This window comes from Gadus morhua, chromosome 21 (assembly GCF_902167405.1).
Source record: "Gadus morhua chromosome 21, gadMor3.0, whole genome shotgun sequence".
Classification (NCBI taxonomy): Eukaryota; Metazoa; Chordata; class Actinopteri; order Gadiformes; family Gadidae; genus Gadus; species Gadus morhua.
Window position 1 is genome coordinate 3,275,607 of NC_044068.1, and position 12,571 is coordinate 3,288,177.

At 47.8% G+C, this 12,571-nt stretch overlaps 1 protein-coding gene across 1 annotated transcript; it reads left to right on the forward strand.

Annotated features, from left to right (window-relative positions):
- Positions 1-202: 202 nt before the first annotated feature.
- frk (fyn-related Src family tyrosine kinase) lies at positions 203-11,330 on the forward strand. Its single transcript, XM_030345770.1, has 8 exons — positions 203-883; positions 2,385-2,506; positions 4,845-5,008; positions 5,271-5,433; positions 6,074-6,232; positions 7,899-8,080; positions 8,720-8,885; positions 10,023-11,330. Exons 1-8 carry the CDS (start codon positions 513-515, stop codon positions 10,229-10,231), a joined length of 1,536 nt encoding a protein of 511 aa, XP_030201630.1. The 5' UTR covers positions 203-512; the 3' UTR covers positions 10,232-11,330.
- The last annotated feature ends 1,241 nt before the right edge of the window (positions 11,331-12,571 follow it).

Sequence of the window (12,571 nt, forward strand, 5' to 3'; positions counted from 1 at the left end):
TGACCTATGCTGCTAATTATTTTTACTTAGTTATTTTTAAAACCTATTTATATGTTTGCCTATCTATTTACCTTATCTTGTATTGTTGCTGCTATGTGACTGTTGAGGAACGAAGAATTGTACTCGTATCTGTTCAATAAAATGTAAAAAAAAAGTTACAGATTCTGATTATAACAAAACCACCAGTAGGGCTTCCTACCGTAATGACGATAGCAGGGCGCTGACTGCTGCTCAGGTGAGGAAGGTGCAGCTGATTAAGCCGCACTCTCGACATCGGCCATAAACCAAACTGCTGCCCAAACAGATTCTTGTTGTTTCCATGGTTCGGGTCCAACGAGCGAAGGGGACATCTTTACGACCCGGCGGGCATTTAAAGTCCGCTATCTCCAACTTCTTCTTGACAACCACCGATCAGATACCCGATGGCCCGATGACATTCCGGGGACAGGACGGCTGGTTGAGCTTTTCACGCAGGGGGATCATCTGGATCATCTGACCAGCTTCAGTCCACCATGGAGACCCGGTTCCAGGACCTCCGGGAGGCATGCCGCTCCTGCTGTTCGGCGTGTCTGTCCTACTTTAAGAAGGCTCCTCCGGACAGCCGGCCGGGCCTCAGTAAAGGGGACATCGAGATTTTGGCCCCTCAGCCCAGGGTCCCCGGCCTGGCACCCGAAGCGGTCAAGTACGTCTACGTCGCCCTATTTGATTACGCCGCGCGCACGGAGGACGACCTGAGCTTTAACACGGGAGACAAACTGGAAGCTCTGGACAAAAGCGCAGGCGACTGGTGGGTTGCCCGGGCCCTCACCGGGCTGTCGGTCAACCAGCAGGGCTACATCCCGTCCAACTATGTGGCCCCCGTGGAGAGCATCGAGTCCGAGCCGTGAGTAGCCGTAATATGACTTATGATGAGGATGGTGCAGTCACGGGTAAACAAGGAGCACCAGGACATTATGCTGTATAAAGGTGTGGATCATCTGGATGGGGATATGGGCTAGGGCCAGGGATTTGTTTACTGAAGTAATTCTGTTTCAAACCCTTCCAACGCAGAGTTTATTTGTAATTAAGTTAACTTGATTAGAAGTATTTACTTGAACAACCCTGATGTCTCATGGACCTTGGTCAAATTACAGCCGAGTAGGTTTAGCTTCATACATTGTATTGAATTTAATTTATTTTACTTTAGTTGTTTTTCTTCATGAAGTGTTTTGAGTCAGAATATTAGTTCTGGGAGTTTAATGATTGGCTCTTAAGCAGGAAGTGAAGGCAGGCCAATGCCTTAACGTTAATAATTCTCATGGTGGGGAAAACCCGGTCAAGGTTCATGATAACCTGGTCGAGGTTCATGATGACCAATCCCTTTAATGGGACCAGGTGTCCGCTCAACAGGGGGAGAGGAGATAAGGTCTTCCTCTTTAGATGCTGGCTTCAGCATTTGTTAGAGGATCCCTTACTGATACTTGTGTTTCAGAGTTCCTTCTGGTTTTTCCTGTTCTCTTCTAATAACAAGTTGCAAGCAGATACGCCCCGTGACCATGCTATTGTTTCATCAGGGATGAGAGGCTATTTCCATTACTCTGGAATCATGTCACGTCAGTGTCTATGGGGAACCAGTTCTGCCTAGACTGAGGCGAAAGGTCCCCAGCTATTGTCCTATTATGGGGTGTGAGTAAATTTCCATTCGTTTTGACACCGAAACCAGCAGAGTTTTCAATGTGCTGATCAGATACCGTGCTGCCAGATCAGATTGACAGTTTCCAGCCCGATCACAACTTAAAACCCTTCAGACTAAACGAAAACCACGTAAAGCTGCAAAGTATTGAGCTATATACGCCATAGACCACGCATCTTGTGTGTTGTTGTCCATTAAAGGACCTTGTTTTGACAAATATTGACAACCGCAGCCGAAATTTCATCTTCCATTCCAATGCAAAAAAAGAAATTTGCGCCCAATGAATTGCGGGGGGGAGGGAGGACCTATACAATATGGCAACACGGAACAGGTACAATATCATCTAATCATCCCACCCATCATCTATTGTGGACATGGATCACACATTTAGTGTGTGTGTGTGTGTGTGTGTGTGTGTGTGTGTGTGTGTGTGTGTGTGTGTGTGTGTGTGTGTGTGTGTGTGTGTGTGTGTGTGTGTGTGTGTGTGTGTGTGTGTGTGTGTGTGTGCGCAATAAAGTCTTCTTTTGAATACCAGAACCATCTAAAATCTGTTCTAGCTAATTGCTCCATTTATGCAGACTGTTCAATTCTAACACAATGCGATTTTTCTGGGATTAAGTTTCCAATTGTTGAAACGATAAAGTGCTCAGGGGTGTGTGTAGCCCAGGCTGGGACTGGTTGGACTGGTTTGGTGACGCTGGTTTGGGTGCAGGTGGTATTTCCCGGACACCAAGAGACTGGACGCGGAGAAGCAGCTCCTGGCTGGAGGCAACAAGCACGGAGCCTTCCTGATCCGCAACTGTGAGAGTCAGAGAGGAGAGCTGTCCCTCTCCGGTAAGGACCCCCCCAGAGGGAACTGGGAGCTTTCCGTCACAAACTGGGAATTAAAAGATGCCCCATAGCCGGGAATTGATTAACGCCCCATAGCTTCCCCTTAATACCCCATAGCTTCCCCTTAATGCCCCACAGATTCCCCTTAATGCCCCACAGCTTGCCCTTAATGCCCCATTGCTTGCCCTTAATGCCCCATAGCTTGCCCTTAATGCCCCATTGCTTGTCCTTAATGCCCCATTGCTTGTCCTTAATGCCCCACGGCTTGCCCTTAATGCCCCATTGCTTGTCCTTATTGCCCCACGGCTTGCCCTTAATGCCCCACGGCTTTTCCTTAATGCCCCACGGCTTGCCCTTAATGCCCCATTGCTTGTCCTTAATGCCCCACGGCTTGCCCTTAATGCCCCATTGCTTGTCCTTAATGCCCCACGGCTTGCCCTTAATGCCCCACGGCTTGCCCTTAATGCCCCACGGCTTGCCCTTAATGCCCCATTGCTTGCCCTTTAGGCCGGGCACAATGGGGGGATCACCCCTCGAACCCTCGGGACCAAAACGAAGCCCTCGACTTGTTTCCATCACTCAGACCTCAGACTCTGACTGGGTTTAGACGCAAGTTCTAATGGAGTTCAACAACACCCTTATTGTTCCTCATGTTCCGCTAATGTTTAACCCGCTCAGTTAAATCCCATGCGGCCACTCCCAGAATGGTGCCCTTTACTTCCTGCTCCAGAAGAATGTTCGCTCCGTCAGAGATGTCATTGTCTCCACCGGTGGAATGATGTAATGTTCAGGTTGTAAAGTTAAACCAATAAACCTGGGGGCCCTGTGTTGTTTACTAGTGAGTGTTACCGACTGGTGTGTTGTTTACTCGTGAGCGTTACCGACTGGTGTGTTGTTTACTAGTGAGTGTTACCGACTGGTGTGTTGTTTACTAGTGAGCGTTACCGACTGGTGTGTTGTTTACTAGTGAGCGTTACCGACTGGTGTGTTGTTTACTAGTGAGCGTTACCGACTGGGGTGTTGTTTACTAGTGTGTGTTACCGACTGGTGTGTTGTTTACTAGTGAGTGTTACCGACTGGTGTGTTGTTTACTAGTGAGCGTTACCGACTGGTGTGTTGTTTACTAGTGAGCGTTACCGACTTGTGTGTTGTTTACTAGTGAGTGTTACTGACTGGTGTGTTGTTTACTAGTGTGTGTTACCGACTTGTGTGTTGTTTACTAGTGAGTGTTACCGACTGGTGTGTTGTTTACTAGTGAGCGTTACCAACTGGTGTGTTGTTTACTAGTGAGTGTTACCGACTGGTGTGTTGTTTACTAGTGAGCGTTACCGACTGGTGTGTTGTTTACTAGTGAGTGTTACCGACTGGTGTGTTGTTTACTAGTGTGTGATACCGACTGGTGTGTTGTTTACTAGTGTGTGTGTTACCGACTGGTGTGTTGTTTACTAGTGAGTGTTACCGACTGGTGTGTTGTTTACTAGTGAGTGTTACCGACTGGTGTGTTGTTTACTAGTGAGTGTTACCGACTGGTGTGTTGTTTACTAGTGAGCGTTACCGACTTGTGTGTTGTTTACTAGTGAGTGTTACCGACTGGTGTGTTGTTTACTAGTGTGTTACCGACTTGTGTGTTGTTTACTAGTGAGTGTTACCGACTTGTGTGTTGTTTACTATTGAGTGTTGCTGACTGGTGTGTTGTTTACTTGTGTGTGTGTTACCGACTTGTGTGTTGTTTACTAGTGAGTGTTACCGACTGGTGTGTTGTTTACTAGTGTGTGTGTGTTACCGACTTGTGTGTTGTTTACTAGTGAGTGTTACCGACTGGTGTGTTGTTTACTAGTGAAGCGTTACTGACTGGTGTGTTGTTTACTAGTGAGCGTTACCGACTGGTTTGTTTTATTACTGGTGAAGCGTTACCGACTGGTTTGTTGTCTACTGTTTAAGCGTTACCGACTGGTTTGTTTTATTACTGGTGAAGTGTTACCGACTGGTTTATTGTCTACTGTTAAAGTGTTACCGACTGTTTGTTTTTTTTAACTGGTGAAGCGTTACCGACTGGTTTGTTGTCTTCTGTTTAAGCGTTACCGACTGGTTTGTTGTCTACTGTTTAAGCGTTACCGACTGGTTTGTTTTTTACTGGTGAAGCGTTACCGACTTGTTTGTTTTTTACTGGTGAAGCGTTACCGACTGGTTTGTTGTCTACTATTTAAGCGTTACTGACTGGTTTGTTTTTTACTGGTGAAGCGTTACCGACTGGTTTGTTGTATACTATTTAAGCGTTACCGACTGGTTTGTTTTTTACTGGTGAAGCGTTACCGACTGGTTTGTTGTCTCCTTGTCTCAGTGCTGGACAGGGGAAAGGCGAAGCATTACCGACTGCGTCGGGGAGAGAACGGCCACTACCACGTGTCGAAGAACAGGCCGTTTGAAACCCTCAAGGAGTTGGTGCAACATTACTCTCTACAAGAAGATGGCCTCTGTGCAAAACTTCTTGAACCATGTAAAAGGGTAAATGTGTTCATATTTATTTTTCCTGTAGTGATGGAAATCAATATACCAATCTGAACCTGCTGATTTCAAATTTCTGCCTGATTTTAGTTTCTTCTTTCTTTGCATGTCCTGTTGTGCTTTTGTCCGGGTTCCAGTCGATCTCAATGTGTCAATAGTAGTGAGCCTAATTTAACCTCCACTGTGTCCAGTGAGCGTTCGTTCTGTACTATTGGAGCTGTGTTCTCCAGCTGATCTGGAGCTAACTCCGGCCTCCTTCCAGATGGAAGCGCCCCAGACCCACGGCCTCTCGTACCAGGACCAGTGGGAGATCCCCCGCAGCTCTCTGAGGCTGCTGAAGAGGCTGGGAGCCGGGCAGTTCGGGGAGGTCTACGAGGGCCTCTGGAACAACACCACGCCAGTAGCTGTGAAGACACTGAAACCGGGTAAGCAGGCTAAGCTAGGCGGCTACTCCACTTAGGAGCAAGCTAACCTACCGCCACCTGCTAAGCTAACCTACCGTCACCCTGCTAAGCTAACCTACCGTCACCCTGCTAAACTAACCTACCGTCACCCTGCTAAGCTAACCTACCGTCACCCTGCCAAGCTAACCTACCGTCACCCTGCTAAGCTAACCTACCGTCACCCTGCTAAGATAACCTACCGTCACCCTGCCAAGCTAACCTACCGTCACCCTGCTAAGCTAACCTACTGTCACCCTGCTAAGATAACCTACCGTCACCCTGCTAAGCTAACCTACCGTCACCCTGCTAAGATAACCTACCATCGGCCGGCTAAGATAACCTACTGCACCCTGCTAAGCTAACCTACTGCCAGCCTGCTAAGCGACCCTATTACCATATGTTGAAATATGCTACTACTACCAAGCTATGCTAAGCACTTAACCCGCTAAGGGGACCCCAACCTCCACCCCGTTGAGGAAACTAGATGCTATGAGCCACTGTGACCGCGCTGATCTTGCCAGCCGAGTTAAAGGATGTCTAGACGTTTCGGAGAGATTACAGTCGAGGCCGCGCATGCGCCTCCACTCCCTGTACTGATCCTAACTTCTGGTGGCTCTGCCAGGAACCATGGACTCTGAGGACTTCCTCCGGGAGGCCCAGATCATGAAGAAGCTGCGCCACCCGAAGCTCATCCAGCTGTACGCCGTGTGCACCCTCGAGGCGCCCATCTACATCATCACCGAGCTCATGAGCAACGGCAGCCTCCTAGAGTTCCTCCAAAGTAAGAGCCCCCAGCTTTATTAAAGCCATTTATTAAGCCAGTGCTGATTGCATTCTTCCTGCTAAATTCCTTCGAAGTAGGCGTAGCTATAGAAGTCCCTCAAATAATTGCGCCCTGCTTCAAATGAAAAAAAAAAAAATCAAGCAAACACTGATTGTATTTTAGCTTCAGAATTCCTCCGCTTTTGAGAAGGAAGTGTTGGGCATGCTTCAGAATCCCTCCAAAGTAAGGGCGCCCTGCCGTTGTTTTACCAAACAACCAGCTGAGCTTAGGGTTAGGGCTAGTGGTACCTACAGGTTCACCTTGTCATTCCAGGGCGCTGATTCTTGGCTCCCATGTGTAGGATGCCACATAATGTGACTTTGAAGACTACTGGCATCTCAGAGCCTATACTTAACTTAAACTGGTTTGGGGCCAGGCTGGAAGAGGGAGGACAGCTACAATCTCTTAAGCCCTCAGCTCTTCATGGTGATGTGTGTGTTGATGTTTGTGGCGCCGTGTACACAGTGCATGTTTGGCCGAGGGCCGCTGCGAAACATTCAGGTAAACCTTCCTGTGTATTTTCAGTGACGTCACAATGCAGATTATTTTATGTCAATTTGCAGGTCCTAATTTAATTTTTCTCCTAGAATATTTATTGCATGGCCAGCTGCTATCTGGCTGATAACAGATCGGCCTCCAGGTTTATCATTGGAAGAGGCTGCCTCTACATTATGACCTGATGCATTGTCCTGTCAGAGGCCCGGGTCTCAGATCGGTCCAGGGTGTGAGGTCACGGGGGGTGGGGGGGGGGGGGGTGTCACTGACCGGGCAGGGTGATGGCGGCTGTCACACCGACCGCCCGTTGGATCGACGTCAGCGGCAGGCCTTACTGTAACTCACCACTCAGGCCTTACTGTAACTCACCACTCAGGCCTTACTGTAACCCACCACCCAGGCCTTACTGTAACTCACCACCCAGGCCTTACTGTAACTCACCACTCAGGCCTTACTGTAACTCACCACCCAGGCCTTACTGTAACTCACCACCCAGGCCTTACTGTAACTCACCACCCAGGCCTTACTGTAACTCACCACCCAGGCCTTACTGTAACTCACCACCCAGGCCTTACTGTAACTCACCACCCAGGCCTTACTGTAACTCACCACTCAGGCCTTACTGTAACCCACCACTCAGGCCTTACTGTAACCCACCACTCAGGCCTTACTGTAACCCACCACTCAGGCCTTACTGTAACCCACCACCCAGGCCTTACTGTAACTCACCACCCAGGCCTTACTGTAACTCACCACCCAGGCCTTACTGTAACCCACCACCCAGGCCTTACTGTAACCCACCACCCAGGCCTTACTGTAACTCACCACCCAGGCCTTACTGTAACTTACTGCGACAATACAAGATAAAGTAAATAGGATAGTAAAAAGTAGTGAAAGTAATATGATCGTAGCACTGATGCGTCGGGTTATTACAATTTTTATGCCTGATAATATTGGGTAACAGGGCGTTCCCAGATGTCCCGACATCACAAAGCAATCGATCTTTACCCCAAACCGTTGCTTTACTCGTTCATTAATATCATGTTCACTGGGACGGTTAGTTAGACCTAAGTGAGAGTCCTTCATTCATTGTGTGTCTGTGTGTGTGTCTGTGTGCATGTGTGCGCAGAGGACAACGGGAGCAAGCTGGGCATCAGAGACCAGATCGAAGTGGCGGCCCAGGTGGCGTCGGGGATGGCGTTCCTGGAGCTGCAGAACTTCATCCACCGAGACCTGGCGGCACGCAACGTCCTGGTCGGGGAGAACAACGTCTGCAAGGTGGCCGACTTCGGACTGGCCCGCGTGTTCATCGTAAGAATATGGACTACATTACCCATTCAAACACAAATTCACACGAGTGTCGAGACACCTAGACACTCTACCAACCCGCTCTACCTCCTGAGCCAAATGCCCAGAAAGCTTCTGTGTGTGTACGGGAACACTGTGATGAACACTGCGGGGGTCTGGTTTGGTCACCTGCCACCCTAAAAACGTGTTTTTGGCAGAGTTTGCGGCTCCTACAGGTCATTTGGTTAATACCTTGATGGTCAATATTTCTGGCCGATCATAGAAAAGTAACAGTTACTTTTTTCTCAAGTATGGCCTGTGCTAAAGGGTTGATGTCATGTTTTTTCGACTTTTCCCTTTGCTTTAGACTGTTATATGATGTATATATGCATGTTGTACGTCTGCTAAACTAGAGAAATCGAAGTCCGAGCCAGGGGGAGTATTCGCGCCCATCGAGAACGCCCCCTCAATATAAGGACTCTTTATATTGACGTCAAACGATCGTTTGCGCTCAAAATGTGCTTCTGTAAGATTGTGACGTCAGAGTGGGAAATGTGCAGTGGGAAATGAACAGTGAAAATTATAAGGGGTATTTCTAACATAGAGGGCCTAACCCTAACTCTAAAAAGGCCTGATATGGGATCTTTAATGTTGTTCCTCAAGGTGGAGAACGAGGACTACTACGTAGCCAGAGAAGGCACCAAGTTCCCGGTCAAGTGGACGGCCCCGGAGGCCATCCACAACGGCAAGTTCACCATCAAGTCCGACGTGTGGTCCTTTGGGATCCTGCTGCACGAGATCATCACCTTCGGCCAGATGCCCTACCCGAGTAAGACCCCATGACCCTCCTAGTCAGCTGTACCGGCAATACTGGAAGCATGTCGACCAATCATGATTATAGATTGATGATTCGGTTTCTTTGCTCATATCCAAATGTCTAACCTAGAAATGTATGAAAGCAGAATAGCATTCTTGACTCAAATGGGACTGTTGTCTTTAAAGCTAGGGAAGGCCATTTTTTAAAAGGATGGTCATATTTGTTAATTCTGTTGACAACCCAACGATTTGGTTGGCCTACCTGTCTGCCTACCTGTCTGCCTACCTGTCTACCGACCTACCTGTCTACCTACCTACCTGTCTACCTACCCTGCACGGCCTTGGCCCGGGCTCTCCTCCAAAAGGCTAGGCAGGCCAGTGGCTAAAGCCAGCGAGATAGGCATGTTTTGGGGGAGTGGCTTTGGAGGGAGGCCTGCAGGGAAGGCTGATGTTTGATTCATTTGGGAACTTTGAAGAGGTGAAATCAGGCCACCAGGTCTGAGTGTGATTAGCTGGTACATGCCGTTTGAAAAACTGGCTTTTCCTGTGCCCTAGTGACATCACTAGGGGGTGTGTCCAGATGAGCAACATTTGCCACATTCCACTGGGTAGGATGGTAGACTGATCTATCCATGATGCATCTAAGTTGACACGCCCACTTGTGATGTCTCTAAGGCACAGGGAAAGGTAGATTTTCAAATGGCCTGTAAGTGCTTCTCACACTGACACCTGGGGACATGATATGGCCCCTCTTAAGTGTAGCCTACTCGTGCTGATTTCTCCCAGTTGCCTACCTGCTTTTACTCTTGCATTGCAATCGTCCAAATACTATCGGTAATGGGGTTGATACAATCCATTTACATTTTTACATTTACATTTAGGGCATTTAGCAGACGCTTTTATCCAAAGTGACTTACAATAAGTACATTTGTCATAAGAAGTGCATCAATATATCGCTGTCGGTACAGAAAGGATGTTCATAGAACCAAGTGCAAGTACAACAATCGCTAGGATAACCAATTCCCCGTGTTACAGCCATGATGGCAGCTACTGCAGTTGCTACAGCTACTGCAGTTGCTACACAGTTAAGTACCAATCCCTACACTGGATTGGTCCCTAATCCTCTACCTTCGGATGCCCCCCCTCCCAGACATGTCCAACTTGCAGGTGGTCTCCAAGGTGCCCACGGGGTACAGGATGCCCGCGCCCCCCCACTGCCCTAAGATGATGTACGCGATCATGCAGGACTGCTGGAAGGCAGAGGAGCAGGACCGGCCCACCTTCGAGACGCTGCAGTGGAAACTGGAGGGCTACTTTGACCAAGACGTGACGTCCTACGACGACGCTAACCGCTACTAGGGGCACGGACCGCCCAACGGGAACTCTAACCCGCTGACGCTTGGTCGGGCGGCAAAGGGGGAATCGAGTCACTCGATTGTCGAGGAAAAAGTGGAATTGTTTTTAATGATGCTGTACAACTTAATTTGAAGCACATTGCCAACCGAACAATTGCTGTTTGAATGAAGGATCATGTCCCGTGCTACTGCGTTGTGTTATCGCTCGTTGTAACCGACCCCAGGAGGAGCGACGGGGTGCGCGTCCGGGCGTTTGAGTGGTTCACTCGTTGGTGTTCATTTTGTGACGACTCGATGCACTTTAGATGGTGAGCGAGGACGCGTTCCTGTCCGGTTGGTCAGGTGTACGTTCCCCTCGGCTTGTGGAGAACAACGATGAGGTCTAGAACCCGTGGGTCAAAGTGGAGCAGCTCGCTACGCTGTGGCTACGACGACATGGGGAACCAGTTCGGCATAGCGCACATTCTCTGCATTGTTTGCGTGTCAGAGCGATGCGTAAACAAAGAACTGAGGTGTATGTAAGGGTTAATTTGAACACTGCCTCCTCCTCTATTATGATGACGATGAAGAGAACCTGCGCAACAATTATTCCCCGCTCTAGAAGCACAGTATTCTCGAAAGCCTTTTTTAGGTGATCAGAAATGTTAGTGTTTAAGTTAATATGTTGGTGTCATGAAGGTGAAAATGGGTTTAAAAACGTATTGATGGCTTCATTTATTTATGCCAGTTCACTATCGACATCCTGTGAAATGGATTCGATGTATACTAATTATACAAACCTATATATTTGACCTTGATATGTAATGGTTCCTTGACGATAAGATCGCTTTGAGGTTAGGTTGATAACCCGTCAGTGTAATCAAGTTATCTGAGAAACACGTTGACTGTCTTGTATTGTCTAATCAGATGGTGTTGATAAACGCAGTGCCGGAGATTAAACCGTATCACATTTGAATTCACTGTTGTAAATGTTTTACCTTGAAGTAGGTTGAACAAATCTTATTAACACTGGCCAATGTTTCAAGGTCTTTAAATGTATAATTTGTTTTAGCACTGATATTTCTTATGCAAAATGATTATTAAAATAATTTTATTTAGTAGGATTTGAGGATTTGAGTATTATCTAAGGCTTACCTAGTTTAGTTCATTCGAAAATCTGCATGATATTCATATTTGAGAGACCGACTAACTTTGCCATATGAATCCTAAACGCAACGTCTCAACTCACCACATGATGGCGGTGGTGCTCTCCCTATTTCTGTAACAAGTTCGCCCACTACGTGCACACAGTCTACTTTGACAAGAAGTTTGTGGAAATGGCCGGTCTGGCCTGAACTTCAGCAAAACAATCAAGTGGTGAGAGCTACTTTGAGCTGAATAGTTCGTTCCCCACGCCTCTGCATCACGGAAAGCACCAATCGACGTTTTTAATAGGCTACTGGTAAACACAGTGCCCTTATACCATGAGGCCCCTGGTTCCCAGTCCCCTTATACCATGACACCACTGGTTACCAGTCCCCTTATGATGCAAATGGTAAACCAGTAAGGATGGCCCAGAAATACAGTTTCATGTTTCAGACGCTGCCTTTGAGACGCAAGTATGATAAAGCCACGGTCAAAATGTAACTTTTTCCAAAAATTAAATGATCCTTTTCTGGGGTCCCCTGGTGTTTAAATATTCCCATTCCATCCCCACTCTAAATGAGAGACCAGGAATCAATGCGTTCTAATTGGAAACAGACAAGGCTGTTGGACAGTTCCCTCCGTTAAGGGCGTATCCATCATCGGAGAATGGGTCTCATCCCGACCCAGACGACGGCGGTTCAGCGGCTGCTCTGCCGCCCCAGAGGAACACGGGCCGTCCGGCTCCTTCACAGGCTGCTGAGGAGGAGGCGGGGTCAACGCCTCCGGGAGCGCATGGGTTCACGTCCCAGCTTATAGATGAGTGATGATATATTTAGATATTTTTTACTTTAGTTTTTATTTAAACAGCCTAACAAATCATACATAAATATACTATTAATTACAGATGTGGATTTCTGAAAGATATGCGGCAGGCTTTTAATGACGTTCGTGAATCTTAAACACTACTTTGTACCTTTTAAGTACAAGTCTTAAGAAGCATAGAGGGCTAAGCAATGGCTAAGAGTGCAGCAGGTTGCTGCCCTCTTAAAACAGGAAGACCACACACCACTCTGAAACGATTCTACTTTGTAAAGCATAACAATCTTCTGTTCATGTTTGGTGTTCCAAAAGCAGGCGGGATGGGACGCCTTGGCGGACATGTTGGAGTTCAGGACCGTGGACTCTTCTCTCCTGTCACGGCTTCATTCTGATGGGCAGC